General features: G+C 43.2%; 1 protein-coding gene across 14 annotated transcripts in view; it reads left to right on the top strand.

Moving 5' to 3' along the window:
* Nucleotides 1-5,480, top strand: part of LOC118167599 (cytosolic phospholipase A2 beta-like) — a 49,689-nt gene extending 44,209 nt beyond the window's left edge. For all 14 annotated transcript variants that reach the window (XM_035327123.1, XM_035327129.1, XM_035327127.1 and 11 more), the window contains 3 exons: nt 1,391-1,557; nt 2,442-2,628; nt 4,194-5,480. In XM_035327123.1, the coding sequence (XP_035183014.1) occupies nt 1,391-1,557; nt 2,442-2,628; nt 4,194-4,438 (599 nt within the window). In that variant the 3' untranslated portion in view covers nt 4,439-5,480. The remainder of the gene's footprint in view (nt 1-1,390; nt 1,558-2,441; nt 2,629-4,193) is intronic.
* The last annotated feature ends 8,626 nt before the right edge of the window (nt 5,481-14,106 follow it).

The following is a 14,106-nucleotide window of genomic DNA, read 5'->3' as shown; positions in this document are numbered from 1 at the left end:
CTGTGGGCAGAAATGGTAGCCTCATGATAGGAGAGTTCTCCAGAATATAGTTCTGTTTTAAATACATCCCTGCAGCTCGGGTTAACTGACATATTAAAACAACAGTGTGTTTGTAAAACAAAGTGTGAAATGGAAGTAGAGACTCTCCCAAGGAAAAGCCTACCTCTAATTCACTTATCCAGCCATGAATAAATATTGTACAGTTCCATCTCCATGATAAGAAAATGGGGGTACTGTAATTTCAACTAAAAATATTCACCAGGCCAATTAGAACTAAAAAGGGACTGCATGCAAACGTCTCTCTTTACAGCAGAATCTGTGAATTCCTATCAGCCATGAATGCTAAAATAAGCAAATAATTTTGTAAAGATCTGACACCAAGGGAATGGAAAAAATATGAGTTATTACTTCAAGATGCTGTCAAACATTCCAGGCTATGGAACAAGCTGGATTTATTCTACTCGGTTTAAATCAACACTACAGAATGAGGCCAGGGCAGCAGAGGGGGTGAAAGAAGTGAGATGCTGGAACTTACCTGCAGTATTTCTGAAATCAACATTTTTTTGAACATACCTAAGCACAGATGTTCCAGGGATTGAGGGGACTGCCTCATTTTGTGAACTTGAAGAAATCTCTTAAAACACTATTTTGATATTTAAAACCAAGGCAAAAGGTTTCTTATTCTATGGTACTAGAAATGGTATCAGGATAACGATAGGGGATTGCTGTCTACAGGGTGGCTGGTGGGGTTCCTGGCAGATAAATGAGAGTCTAGCTGGTAGAAACTGGCTTTAGATCTCAACATGCCAGCTAGGATAATCCACTTTTTGCTGTGTTTTGAGTTAATGTGAGGTTTAATTAATTCAAGCAGTATTTTAAGCTGATGGTAGGAGATGGTGCATGCATAACCTGGTATTTTTTCAGCTAAGATAATTTATAGGAGAGGTCACTGAATGCAAGCTGAAGTCAGAGTTTTCACCCAGGGATAGGAGTCTCCACCAGAGAACGCAAAAGCAATAAAGAGCAATGCGTAAGAGCAGAGAGGTACTGCATTTGTTAGATTTGTTGGTGCACTGTGAAATTATTTTTGTTGTTTGCATTTTTCACAGTTCTTAGCAGGGGGAAAAAAATCGGCAAAAGTCTGTATTCTGTGAAAAATCAATCCCCAGAGCAGCTGTGAGGTCAGTGGAGTCTGTGTCTCACCTGTCCTCTGCCTGGCTGCCTCACAGCCTGCCTTTGCGAGGCCACGATTGTGGGGTCGCATTATGGAGGGAGGTGAGCCTGGTCTTGAGGGCAACCAAGGGGCTGCCCTTACTGTGTAGCAAGCCAGAATTACTGACTCCTTCTTTCCTACCAATGCACTGCTAACTATATTCAAAATGTTTTTCAGACACTGTGCTGGACTCCTTCCCTAACAATCTGACACCGCTGCAGAAATATCTTTGCCTGATAGATGTTGGCTATTTCATTAACACCAGTGGTGCAGCACTTTTCCGGCCAGAAAGGAATGTAGATGTCATTATCTCACTTGATTATGGTTTGGGGAATGTGTTCAAGGTGAGATTAATGTGCTTTGTTCCTTCCAGCCCTGGTTAAACTCTTCTTGTAAAGCTGTGAGGTTTAATTGCCAAATTCATAGATAATGCTCAAGTTACAGAGTGACCATCTACTTTAAAAATGACTACATGATAAAGGCATAGAAGGGATCCTCACATTAGAAGGGTTAGATTCTGAGGTAATAGAGTTTGTTGGTGTTCTGAGGGAGAGGACTGTATGAGGTTGGTTGCTGTAGATTGTAGTGTACATACCATGTATATATTGTTTTAATCACTTATTTCAGGGCTTCTGCAGGTCCACGTGGGAAATTGTATGTTTTTTTTTTCTGGGGGGGGGGATGGGGGAAGGAGGAATGGGAATTGATTGACAAGACAGAATATGCAGATCCTTGCTTTAATAAAACTTTGAAGTAAGCTGCTGTTAAAGTCCTGATCATATACTCAAGAGCAAACCAGTCACCATGTCTTGGAGGAGGAAGGAAACCTCATGAAGACCAGACCTATAGGTTTATAGGCCTGTAGTTCTTAGGTTCCTTTCTCTGTAGTAGATTGTGGCATACACTTTCTAGGATGCCCTGGGAATTGAGGTGACAACTGATTGCTGAAGACAAGATCTTGATCTCCCCTGCACTGTCCTCATGACAAATTCTAAGTGTGGTCATTTCCTCTAACTATAAAGAACTTTATAGGGTGAGAAGTGTCTTCTGATTTGTGATGTGTGGTGGCAAAAAGTAGGGTTATTCTGTGGCTAGTTTTGTCTATGTATTCATTGCAGCATAATTCTGGGGACTAAATTAAGTTGCCACAGTATTTCTATGATGCATCAGTAAACCTGATTCTTGTCTGAAGAGTTGGCTTTAAGGCAATGACATTCTGTATCCACAGCAATTGGAGATGACATACAAATATTGCAAGATACAAAAAATCCCTTTCCCCAAAGTGGAGCTAAGTGAAGAAGAGGAGAAGAACCCAAAGGAATGTTATGTGTTTTCGGATCCAGAGGACCCCAGAGCACCCATAGTAATTCATTTTCCCCTGGTGAATGATACCTTTAAGGAATTCAAGGAGCCTGGTAAGCTCAGTCATTTTAGTTGAATTTGGGTCATTTGTCTTGCCACAGTATTGATCTTAATTGTCTTATCTAGCAATAATTTTATGAGAGGGCATGGCCTATTTGTGAGTGAGACTACCTGGTCTCTTACCCCTCTCCTTACAGCTTTACCCAAAACTATATTGTGCTTCTGGGAACACAGCAAAATGTCTGTCTCTGGGGGACCATTTGGGGAAAGATATGAATAGCAGCAAAACAGGTTAAGTAAAGCTCCTTTGCTGCTATGACATTCACCACTGAATGCTCAGAGAGCACGTATGTTGACAAATACTCCAACAAAATCACATTCAGAAACTCTGCAGACAAACAGAGGAGGTGCCCTGCAGAGGGAACTGGGCTCGTTAGGTGGAGCTGGAAATGGTCCAGATGGCAATGTGCCATCAGGTAAGGCTATTGAACAGTGTCTAGCAGGTAAAACAGGTGAGTGTTTTAGAGGCACTCTGAATGAAAGATAGATGAAAGTATGCAGAGCAGAGCAGCTGCTGCAGCTTCTCAGTGCTCCAGGCCCAAATCTGTGAGCTGTGTCGCTCACCTGCTTGTCTCCCAGCAGCTAGTGATTCATCGATCAAGCTGACAGCCAGCAGCTGATGTGGGAGTCTGGGGGAGGAGGGTCCTTGGCAACCTGTTTGCATGAATTTCAAGTTTAACAGGGGAGCTTTTCATTTCCAGATGGCTGAGAGACACCTTGTGGAATGTGGATATTTATTTTTCCTGCTTTAACTATTTACATTCTGGAAAAGAGAAAGAATTGGCTTGTGAAGTGCCCATTTACAGTGACACTACAGACTGTGCTTTTCTGTGCTTGAGGTAGATGCCTGTACATGGATGTGGACAGCACAGATAATATGTCTCTCTGAATATCAGGAGGTTCCATCAAGTAAAGCTTGGACATTTTTAGTACAACCACTTCTACTGACAGCCTGGGCCCAGCACCCTGACATCCCACTGCCAAGAAACCACTGGGTTAGACTAAAGCCTGCTGTGTGTCAAGCAAAGTTCACGTGCCCCTTTCATGTGGTTCTAGTAGACATTGTAGGGGATGCCTGGGCAGTCCATTTGTAGCCCCAGTGACTGTCATCGCACAGCACTTCTGTGGTTGGGGCATATTTGATTCAGACTTCAAGGAGTTAGGTAAAAAAGAAAGAAAGTATAATGGTAAACATTTGTAAAAGTATAAATATGAGGCTGCTGGAGTTTTTGGGGGAGATTAATAGGGTGTCTTTTTTAAGCGAAAAGATTGCCACAACAGGGATGATGGATGTTGGCAGCAGCAAGGGATCTGGCTAAGCTGAGGCTGAGAAGAGGTGCTGAAAGATGAGAGGCTGACGTGGGGAGCTCAGATCCCTCTGCACCTCCACACTGTTTGACAGCTGACCAGGAATGGCTCCTGCAAGGCGTGGTGGGGTGTAGTCTCCTGGAGGCTGTTTTTAACAGCTGGTTCTGCTAACTAGATCAGTCCCCTCCAACACCAGGCGTGTTCTGTTCCAGATTCAGCTCACAGTGATGGCTTTTCTCTTCCTCTGCAGGGGTAAAGCGCAGTCTCTCAGAGATGGAAGAAGGCAAAGTAAATCTGGAGAACAACTGCTCACCCTATTACCTCATTAGGCTAATCTACTCCCCTGAAAATTTTGACAAACTTGTGAACCTAAGTAAATACAACATCCTCAACAACAGAGACCTGCTCCTCCAGGCAATCCAGAGTGCCGTGGAACGGAAAAGAGGTGGCAGGACTGGGAATCTCCCCAGCCACTCTGGAGCTGAATATGCATAGGCTGGGTTTTCCTACTTTTCCCCACTGAAGGCTACGACGGTCACATTACAACACACAACAATCACATTATAACATGTCACAGTCACATTACAACACATCAGTGTTCATTACTTGCAGGAAATTGAGGAAACCTGTACATTTCTCATCTTGCCTTGTTCAAGTTCCTAGCTTTCAAAAGGAACTTTCCTTCACCAAGTTTTCTGACCGTAAGAGCCTCCCACTCCAGTTTTACTTGATAAGAAAGGAGGGTCCTGGTTAGCAGAGACCTTCCAGGAACTTCCCAATGTTATAAAAAATGGTGGTGGTGATAGTGATAGTACTTTACATGTGCCTGTTCCCTCAGTCCTGAGCCCATTATCAGTGTCTTTTGAATGATTCATTACAAACCAAGTCCTGGCCATTTGCATTCAGTAATGTCCAGATTTTCAGATAGGCTGAGTACTAGAATTTGCACTGAATTGGTGGGCTCAGCTCTGAAGTCAGGCCAAAGAGTCATATATACCTGTGAATAATAGCCAAACTGCAACGTGGACCATTACATTCTGTCTGGCTGATTCCCCTTACCGATCTAGAAGTTATTCCTTTATTCCATTCCCCTGCAAGAGTTTGGCACAGAAATGCTGCTCCAGACTGTCCCAAGGGGGGCAGTTACATTTCAAGGAGAGAGGACATGAGCTGCAGAGGGCGAGTCATTCTTTGAGTTTTGGCTGGAGGAAAAATTCTGCATAAGGCATGAGTGATTATATTCATTTATACGGGTAGAGCCTTTATGAATTAAAATGTCAAGAGCTTTTGATACCAGAAATTCAGGGAGGGTAGTTACCATAGACACAAGTACACTTAATTTAATAATAATGACCAAGACATAAGCTAGTGTTCCTTATGTGTGTGAACTGAGTGTAGGATGTAAAGGAGTGTGTATAGTCATTGTATTTCACACCCAGAAGATTTTTTTTCCCTTTACAGTCTTCAATCCCTAACATCATATGCAAGGTATTTTTAATAGGTGCTACAGTAAAAGAGAGCACAAAAAAAAATACTATTTTTCACACGTCTTTGCTGGAAGAAGATATTTGGAAAAATGATGCCTGGTTTTTATTTGCTTTGGAGTATGGTAAGAGACATTGCCTTGAACTAGGAGCTTGGAATAACTTTATAGCCCTCCACTATATTAAAAAGATGGTAAGAAAGGATGCTGAGCAATACAAAACAGAGCTCCACAGAAGTTGGAGAAGTTACCATATTTCATAGCACCGGAGGATTTGGACCTGCTTCTGGCATGTTTAATCAAAGCACAGCATATTCATGGAGATGGAGTCCTCCTAGGAAACCCTTGCACATTTCTTCTGTATTGGAAATTTACTCGATATCTAGAATAAGTTGTACTTGAAATGAAAAATTAACCAAAGAGAAGTGGGGGTCTGACTTTTTAGCATATGGAGACAGTATCCAAGCTCAGAGGGAGAGCATTTAGAGAAGTTGTTTGTTGCCTGAAATCAGTATCTACTAAATGCTGGCTTCTGCTGCGCATAAAGGCGGTGAATTAGCCTCAGTGCTATTCCTTGTACAATGCTTATTTATTGAGTTGCGTACCATGCAAAACCTGAGGAGTTGTAACAGCTGTGAGTGCAACTGTACAACTGAATTCAGACCATGAGAAGAAAAGAACTAGTCAGATACTGGCTGCAAGAAAGAAATAAAGAGCTCTTTTGAGCTGAAAAGATGGCAGCAGGGTTGTTGCTACAAGCAGGCTCTGTGACCTTTGCACAGGAGCATGTCATGGCTCAGTACGCCAGGTATACAAAGCCCCTGCTCACCTCAGCCAGGCAGCAGGAGTGGGACAGTTGGACAAGGAGCAGGTGACACCACTGACATCGCTGTCCAGCTCCTTGCCCTCTCTGCACTGGGGCGCCTGGGGCAGGGAGCGATCGCTCACACTCAGGAACCTTGACAGCACGTACCCAGCAGCGACACATCTCAGATGCACAGACAAAATTGGGTTTCTTTAAATGCTCCGTAAGCCGATCACTGTGGGATGATTGGTGCATGCATAGTGCTACTAACACAAACAGAAATGTACACTAAAATGTGAAAGAAACCTAAAAAATCCTCCACACAGGCTGTTCAGGTAACCCAGAAGGTTACTTGAACAAGCTCTTTTTTTTTTTTTTTTTTTTTAATGCTGTTTTTCATTTCAGAGAGCCTGAAATTATGTGAGGGCTGTATCATTGCCCGTGAGAGGAGTGGTGTTTTTTTTTGTAGCACGAAGCTGAAGGATTACGTTGCTGGCCTGAGTATGTGTGGCAGGAGGCCTTGGAGGGTGTCTGCGAGGGCAAAGACTGAGGACTCTGCCGTGTCGTGGGACGTGGACCTGGCACGCTCGCCCACACAGCCTGTCAGGATGCGGTGGCTGGCACATGCTGTCCTCCTGACCACAGCTGGGCTGTGTTTTAGAGCACGGAAATTTAGATAGCCTGAAAGCCACAAAACTACAGAGCATCCTTACAGCAACATGCAGCTGGTCAGTGACCTGTGCTCGGGTCTGCTCCTTTGTCCTGTTCTTTCCAGTGCACATTGAGTCTAAGGCAACGGACCACTGAGATGTTGTGTGTTTGTGCTCCAAATGCTGCGTGTTTGTTCCCCATCCCCAGTCTTGCCTGGCCTTGTGCCACACACATTCTGTCAAATGTCTGCTTGACCAGAGCACACAAAAACCAGAGCAGGCACAACGAGGAGAACACCTGTCTGCGTCTCAACATGATAAGGCACGTGGCTTGCTTATAAACAGGTCCGTGCTGTTCTGCAGTTACGTTTGTTTAACCGCTCAAGATGAATTGATGCGTGCAACATGCTCATCTAAAATGCACCCCAGATCACTGCTCTCGGATGAACATTCGGCTGGAAAACCCCCAAAAATACAGAGCTTGCTCTCAGCTGCAAAACACAAAGGAAACAAAAGTTTATTCTTATAATTATTAGCTGCTCTTTATAGAAATTGTTTACGTCTTTACTGATTAATAATATATTCATTAAAAATACAATATTGCAAAAGAGCACCAGACCCACAGAAGTCCTTATGCACTTAAAGACACGACTGGATTCTTCTCAGTTGCTTTAAAGCCACTCACACTAGGTGCCTCTGCTGAGCATTTTGTAGGGCATTTAATGGCTTCAAGATTGGTTAGAAAAATCAGAGAGATGTTCTGGCTTACAAAGGCATTGAGAGGCAGGCAAAAAGTGGAAATCTCTACCTCCTGTGGCAAATAAACCCTCAAGTGGAATGGCACAGGCCAGGGTAGGAACACAGCTGCACTGAGCCTAAGCCAAGACACTGCACTATTTCGCTCTTGGTGATTTGATTTAAATGCGGACAGAAGTCTGCCTTTCACTGAACTTTACTGTTATCAGTTAAATGTTGAGCTTCAATAGCCTAAGTAAGTTAGTTAAAGAAAAGTTTTCTTTTGGTAAAAACAGCTAAAAGTTCTCAACTCTAAATGAAAATGCATCGCTTTTGCATTACTTTCATCTGCTGTATTTTTTGTGACTGGAAAGAGCTCCAGCAGAGGTACAGCAGCTGAGAAAGCCAGACTAGCCAAAAAAAATGATGATTAGATCACCTTGTTGGCTGCAAATTGCTGATCTGAATCAGTCAGAACAGAAATGTAAACGCTAGATGTTGCATGCACATAAAAAGTATGTACACAAACCTGGTACTGTGCTCCAGCCCTCCCACTGGACAGGTAGTCAAGAGACAGAAGACTGCAGCAAAGAGCAGGAAACACGTCTCAGAAAAGCTAAAAAAGGACCAAGCCTGAAGTTCTCGTTGGAGCAGTTAAGGAATTGAAGTTTTAGCTTTCACTTTGCATGGAAGAAACCTAGCCCCTGTGCTGTCCTGGGTGCATTTTTCCCCCTGCTTGCACTAGGTTACTCAGAAACAGACATAAATAGGGAAAAAATATCAACAAGACACTATTCCTCATGATTACAGTGTACCTTAGCAAGTGGAGTATAAAATCCAGCAAGCCCTATGCTACAGGTTTCACACCTTCATCAGCCTCAGGAACCTGGGCTAAGCCCAGTGCAGCAGGACTTGAGTCTGTCCCTCAGGTGAACGGTCTCATCAGCACACCATTTTGAGGCACACTGAGCCTCTCCCGCTCAGATCAACCATGCTTTATACTGACAGGTTAAAATGCTATTTCAGACTCTGAGAGCTGAAACTTGCTCTCCAGCCATGGCAATGTTTAGTCTCTGGTCAAAAATCCATGCCCGGCTTCAACTGCAGGCTTGCCACTTTCCTGTATTATTTATTATACCTCTTAGCCATAAGAATTTAAAGTACATGAAGATGAGACTTGCAGCTGAATCATCTTATTGTGTACCCAGGCTGAGGCATAGAAAAAGAAAACACAAAGCCATCAGCTGTGCTGTGCCAGAGGCTTTTCTTCCAAGCTTGGACGTTTCCCTGGAGGAGCACCAGCAGTCGTGCCTCTGTTCTAGGGAGGAGCTAGGTTTCTAAACACCACACTGGTTGGTAAGTTCGCCTGTCTTGAAGAAAAAGTAGGGATTTACTGTCCACAGTTGTTAAAAATTTCCAGGTACAGCATGCCACAAACGCACCCTTCAGATAGGGCCTCATAATAGACAAATGACCGTAGCAGCCCTGGTGTAATGGCAAGCTGGTTTTGTGGTGGCAAATATTCATTTCAGGTCCAAAACCTCCTCCTTCCAAAACAACCAAACCTGCCTAACATACAGAGTATAAGCAGTTGATCATGTTAAGTTCTCACTATCAGCTTGTTTAATGGGTTTGGGGGCTGTGCTCCAGTACTGGTGCTAGCCCACCCCAGCACTAGCCTGCACAAAATGGAGTCCTCCACACAGCAGCCGTCGGGGCCCTGGCTGGGCCCGGGCAGGAATTAGGGCACCGGGGTGGTCAGCGGAGCCTGCTGCTGTGCTCACCCAGCTTCCCTATGCATTTAGATTTGTTCTGGGGAGCAACCTGATAGTTACAAACTTTGAAGTAGATTCAGTAGGGTTTTAGTTTGGGTTATGGGGGCGGTGCTTGCTTTGTACCTCTCTGAGTTCTTTCATTTCAGTTCCTCAGAGTCCTTGAAAGAACCAAGCCTGTATCTCCTGGCTTTCCTCCACCCTGGCACTACACTGCCTCACTTCCAATCCGTGTGGCACACCCAGAACCAAAGTTACCATTAACTGTGCTTTTTGTGAGAGCCCAGGACTGGAATCGGCCTACATTTACCTGACTGAAATGCGTAATTCATATTTAAGCCATGGCACACCTACATTGCACCATATTCAAAGACTGAAGTTTTTTTTTTTTTTAATAAAGCCTTAGAACTATCTGAAGTCCAATACCAGAGGAGAGAAGGCAAGAGTCGTCCCTCACAGAAGTGTCATACAACGTCTTACAGTCCTGCAGTGGAAGAATTCAGTTACCATCCTATGCGACCCATTCTCTTAGTGTTATTGCCCATATATTCTAGTCAAGGCCACAAGATACTTTGGGCAAGGATCTTAGCTTTTTGTTTCAAGCATTCACTACTAAGTAATTGGTATGAGTAATAAAAGTAGCATAAAACTGTCATTTCATGCAGTGATAACCCACTAACCAGTATATGTTTGTGGAATGCCAAATACAGGAAGAACCTTGAACAAGCCAGGCGAATGTGGAAGCAGCAGTTTTAGTAATGGCAATGACATTGTCAAAAGAAAATATAGAAATATATAGGAATATATTTCTATATTTTATATTTTCTATATTTTAGAAATATATTTCTATATATTGCAAAAGAAAATATAGAAATAATACACATTCATGGGATACCAACCAGTTGCTGATGGCAAAGGTTACTTGCAGGAGGAAAAAGGAGAGAGGCATCAAAGGACAGAGCACAATCAGGTTAAGATTAGCAAGCCAAACTGATCTTCGTGCCTCAGATAACTAGATAATTACATGACATTTTTTTCAGTTTGTTCCTAGCCCGTTCCTGGCAGTCAGCACTGACAGCAGACATATGGTCACAACAACACTGGTAATTTTATCTTCAATGCTCAGAACGAGCACACTGCCCCCTTCTTTCCAGTGCATCTGGAGGGAGATCCTCCCACTGCTGACGTACATCACGGTGTGTATCTCCTCTCACCCTCTTTGGGGCATCTGCTGGGAAAGCTTCTCTGGGATAAACAACGTTGAAATATTTCACACGCATCTCAGTTTAAGAGCCTCAGTTACTGTTGGCAGTTTCTGGGGGCTTATTGAGAAACAGCAGCTTATGGCTTGTGGGAAGCAATGGCTTTGCCTCCTAAGCTGCCTTCTCAGTGCACCTCGCAGTGCCAGGAATTAAGCGATCAGGTAAGGACACAGGACTTGAAATGCAGGTTTATAGGGAGGAGGAAACGAGCTGTGCAGAGGCAGATGGAGTCCTCATTTGGGATCACATGGCATGCAAGGCTTCTGCCTTGGGAAGCCAGAATGAGTAAAAGTATGAGGACTGAGCAATCCAGCCGGTGAAATCAGCAGGCCACTACATCTGTCCTACTAGGAAAAACATTGAGTGAACTACACTACACTATAAAATGCTTTAAGATTGCTCCTGTAATTACTAGTGAGTGCCAGCTTATCTGTGGGTGTGGATAGCAGGAAAACCAAACCCTGCCTATTCTTCATTTAATATTTGCAATAATGCAATAAATGCTTACATATAATAATGACAGGCTTCCCATGTTATGATCTGTCTTTTTCAGGTCCTCCCCTCCCATCCCTCTGGCAAAAAACAAAAGAGATGCTTACCTCTTTATTTGACCATTATAGTGGTAAATGCAATACCTTTGAAACAGCTGCAGAAACTAACTTTGAAAATGTTGATTATTTATAGCTTGGCAAAATAGTTTTGCAAATATGCCACTCTCTTATTAAAGTCGTGCTTGCTAACCACCATGATAACAGCCCACCCAGATGTGATGATCACTTCTATTTTTAACTGTTGAAAATCATTTACACTGGCATAGCATAAAGTGCACTGACATACTGGCAGGTGCAGAAAGAGAGGTTTATGCTCAATAATTCAACCTTTTGAAAGGTTGAATGTCTTCCCTGCAAGATTCTGGCAAACCCTGAAAAGTTCATTTTGTTAGGAAATGACTGCTCTCGCATTTGTCTGCTTCCTGGGAGTGACACACAGGTGGCTGCCAAGGGATTTTCTTGGCTCACAGAGTGAGGCTAATGCTTATGTTCAGCTGCTGAGATTTTGCAGTGCCAGTCAGAACTGAAGCTGTCCTAACTGTGCACAGCCAATTCAATTGGTTCTTTACATCAGCACCTCAAGGCAAAAAACAGCGCATTAAACCATCGTAAGATGAGACAAAGCATTAAGTGCAATTATCTTTCATCTATGGAGACAGGGAATCATTCTTAGTCAGATCTCATCTAAGACCCCAGTAATGCAATTTGGCGTGACTGATGCAGTTTGCAGTGACTAATGATCCCTCGGAGAGAGGCACAGACCTGACAGCATCTAATTCCTCTCATTTGTCAATATCAAGCTCCAACAATTTAAAGACTGAAGTCTTCTACAGGCCTGCAGCAATGGACACCTGGATTGCCACAGTGCAATTTCAGAAAATGGTGACGTCTTGTCTCAAAATTGCTTCCTTTGTGGTTGTAAGATTATCCCCTCCTCCTTCCCCACCTCCCCAGATATGCTTTTGACTTGTCATCTTGTATCCAACACCACAAAGCATTTTTAAAGGAAATATATTATTTTATCCGGAAAATACCCTCAGGTTATGCTCTTATTTTACACTAAAAACTTTTTGAAGCCTTTTTTTTTTTTGTTTAATTTCTCTACTTTTCCATCAAGTTCTGTGTCTTGTTTAGCTGGGGTCAGTGTACAAGTGTGGGTCCTTGCCTTTACACCCTGATCCTCAGTTTTAGGCACTGAAAAGGAACTAGCAAAACAGCGTTGCTGTTGGGATGGGGAGTCACAATAGCAGTACGAAGGCTCAGAGTGCTCTTCGTTGCTTACATTCCAATTTCTTATTTGACATATGACAAGGAAGCAAAGAGTATTAGTGACAGGAGACAGCATCCAGTGTGGGACAGAGGCACTAGTCTGATCACCAGAGTTTCTGTCCTGGGAGGTTTGCTGCTCAGACAAAGCCCAGACGTGTGCTGTTGCAGAAATTCCTGAATTCTGTAGCAACATTTTGCTTCAGCCATGTAGAAATCACTGCCATCACATCAGGTCTGTGTGGGTCCGTTAGTGTGACAACTGGGTGGGAAAACCTAGCGATGAATGATGAATGATATGGAAAATGGTGAAGTATTCCGTATGTATTTATTTATTTATGATGAGGCCAGTCACCCTCAAACACCCTCACCACAGCCCCTGCTAAGATGCAGAAAGTCCTCCTGGACTTTGTTCCAAGGACATGGAAGAGAAGAAGGCCATCAGGCACGCTCAGAGCAGCTTTCCTAAGGGGACAGCTAGGTGTAATATACTCAACTTTTAGTAAGGCTTTTCCCATGTCTATTTGAGCATTCTCATTTGGAAACCTTGGAATTCTTGCAGGATGAACAAACTGTTACGTGGGCTGAAACCTGGCTGAGCTGCCTTCTACCGTGTCAACAATTAATAGCTCTACTTCTAGACATTGGCTGGTTACAAAGGGAGTATCCTGGGGTCAATACTGACTAACATTGTTCTACAAAGTCATCAGTGTTGGGCACAGTGTGAGTGCACATCCTCAGTACACTTGTGGACAATACTAAAAAACATGGGGAGTGGTGAACGTGACAAATGGCAGATCTGCAATCCAGAAGGACTTTCAGAAAACTTGAGAAGTGAACCGACAGAAATCTCATGCAGGTGAACAAAGAGAAGTGCAAAACATGTGCAGAATGTGCCCCTGACCTGATCTAGTGTTCACGATCGATCAGCTTTGACTAAGACATTGCACTACAGACCTCCAGAGGTCCCCTCCCACTGACACTTCTTTTAGCCCAAGGAGCAGCATCTTTCCGAAGCGTTACACTGCTTGCTAAAAAGAACAGACTTGCTGACTTGGTCACCTGGCTTTATGACACTACTGCTGCAGCTGTGCTATGCTGGGACTTAACTGCATGCACTGTGGGGATAAACGCGTGGTAATTTGTGTACACCTGACACACTGTTCATTTGTAAGAATTTAAGAAGAGTGAAAAAGGCCAATAACGTAATGAGACCAAGATAAGACTTCACACGGGTAATGTACTATAAGCATGATTTTGTCCTTCACCTCCATGTCCCCAAAAAACGACCTTATACATTTCCTACTCAATCCAGCTTCCCAGTGGTAAATGTAAAATTAATGTTTTGGGTCTTTTTTGAGAGCAGTGGTTGGGGGTGCTAGACTTCCTCTTTGCCATCCCCCTTTTCCTCTCTTTTCATAAGGAAAGGCTGATTGTTGGATGATTTTAGTTTGATGAGTAACTACAGAATTATTTTCCTGGCAAATTTTTAGGGAATAGTTGGTTATGGTTGGCATTGTAAAATGAAAGATTGTGGAGTCTACAAAACACTGTAAGAATTATATAAAAAAAGCATTCCTTTTAAGACTTCTGCTTCTGTGATGCACAGACGATAAAAACAGCTTAAATCTTTTCCATT

The sequence above is a fragment of the Oxyura jamaicensis genome, chromosome 5 (assembly GCF_011077185.1).
Source record: "Oxyura jamaicensis isolate SHBP4307 breed ruddy duck chromosome 5, BPBGC_Ojam_1.0, whole genome shotgun sequence".
Lineage (NCBI taxonomy): Eukaryota > Metazoa > Chordata > Aves > Anseriformes > Anatidae > Oxyura > Oxyura jamaicensis.
The sequence above is the reverse complement of the archived record's forward strand: the minus strand, read 5'-3'. Positions and strand labels throughout refer to the sequence as shown.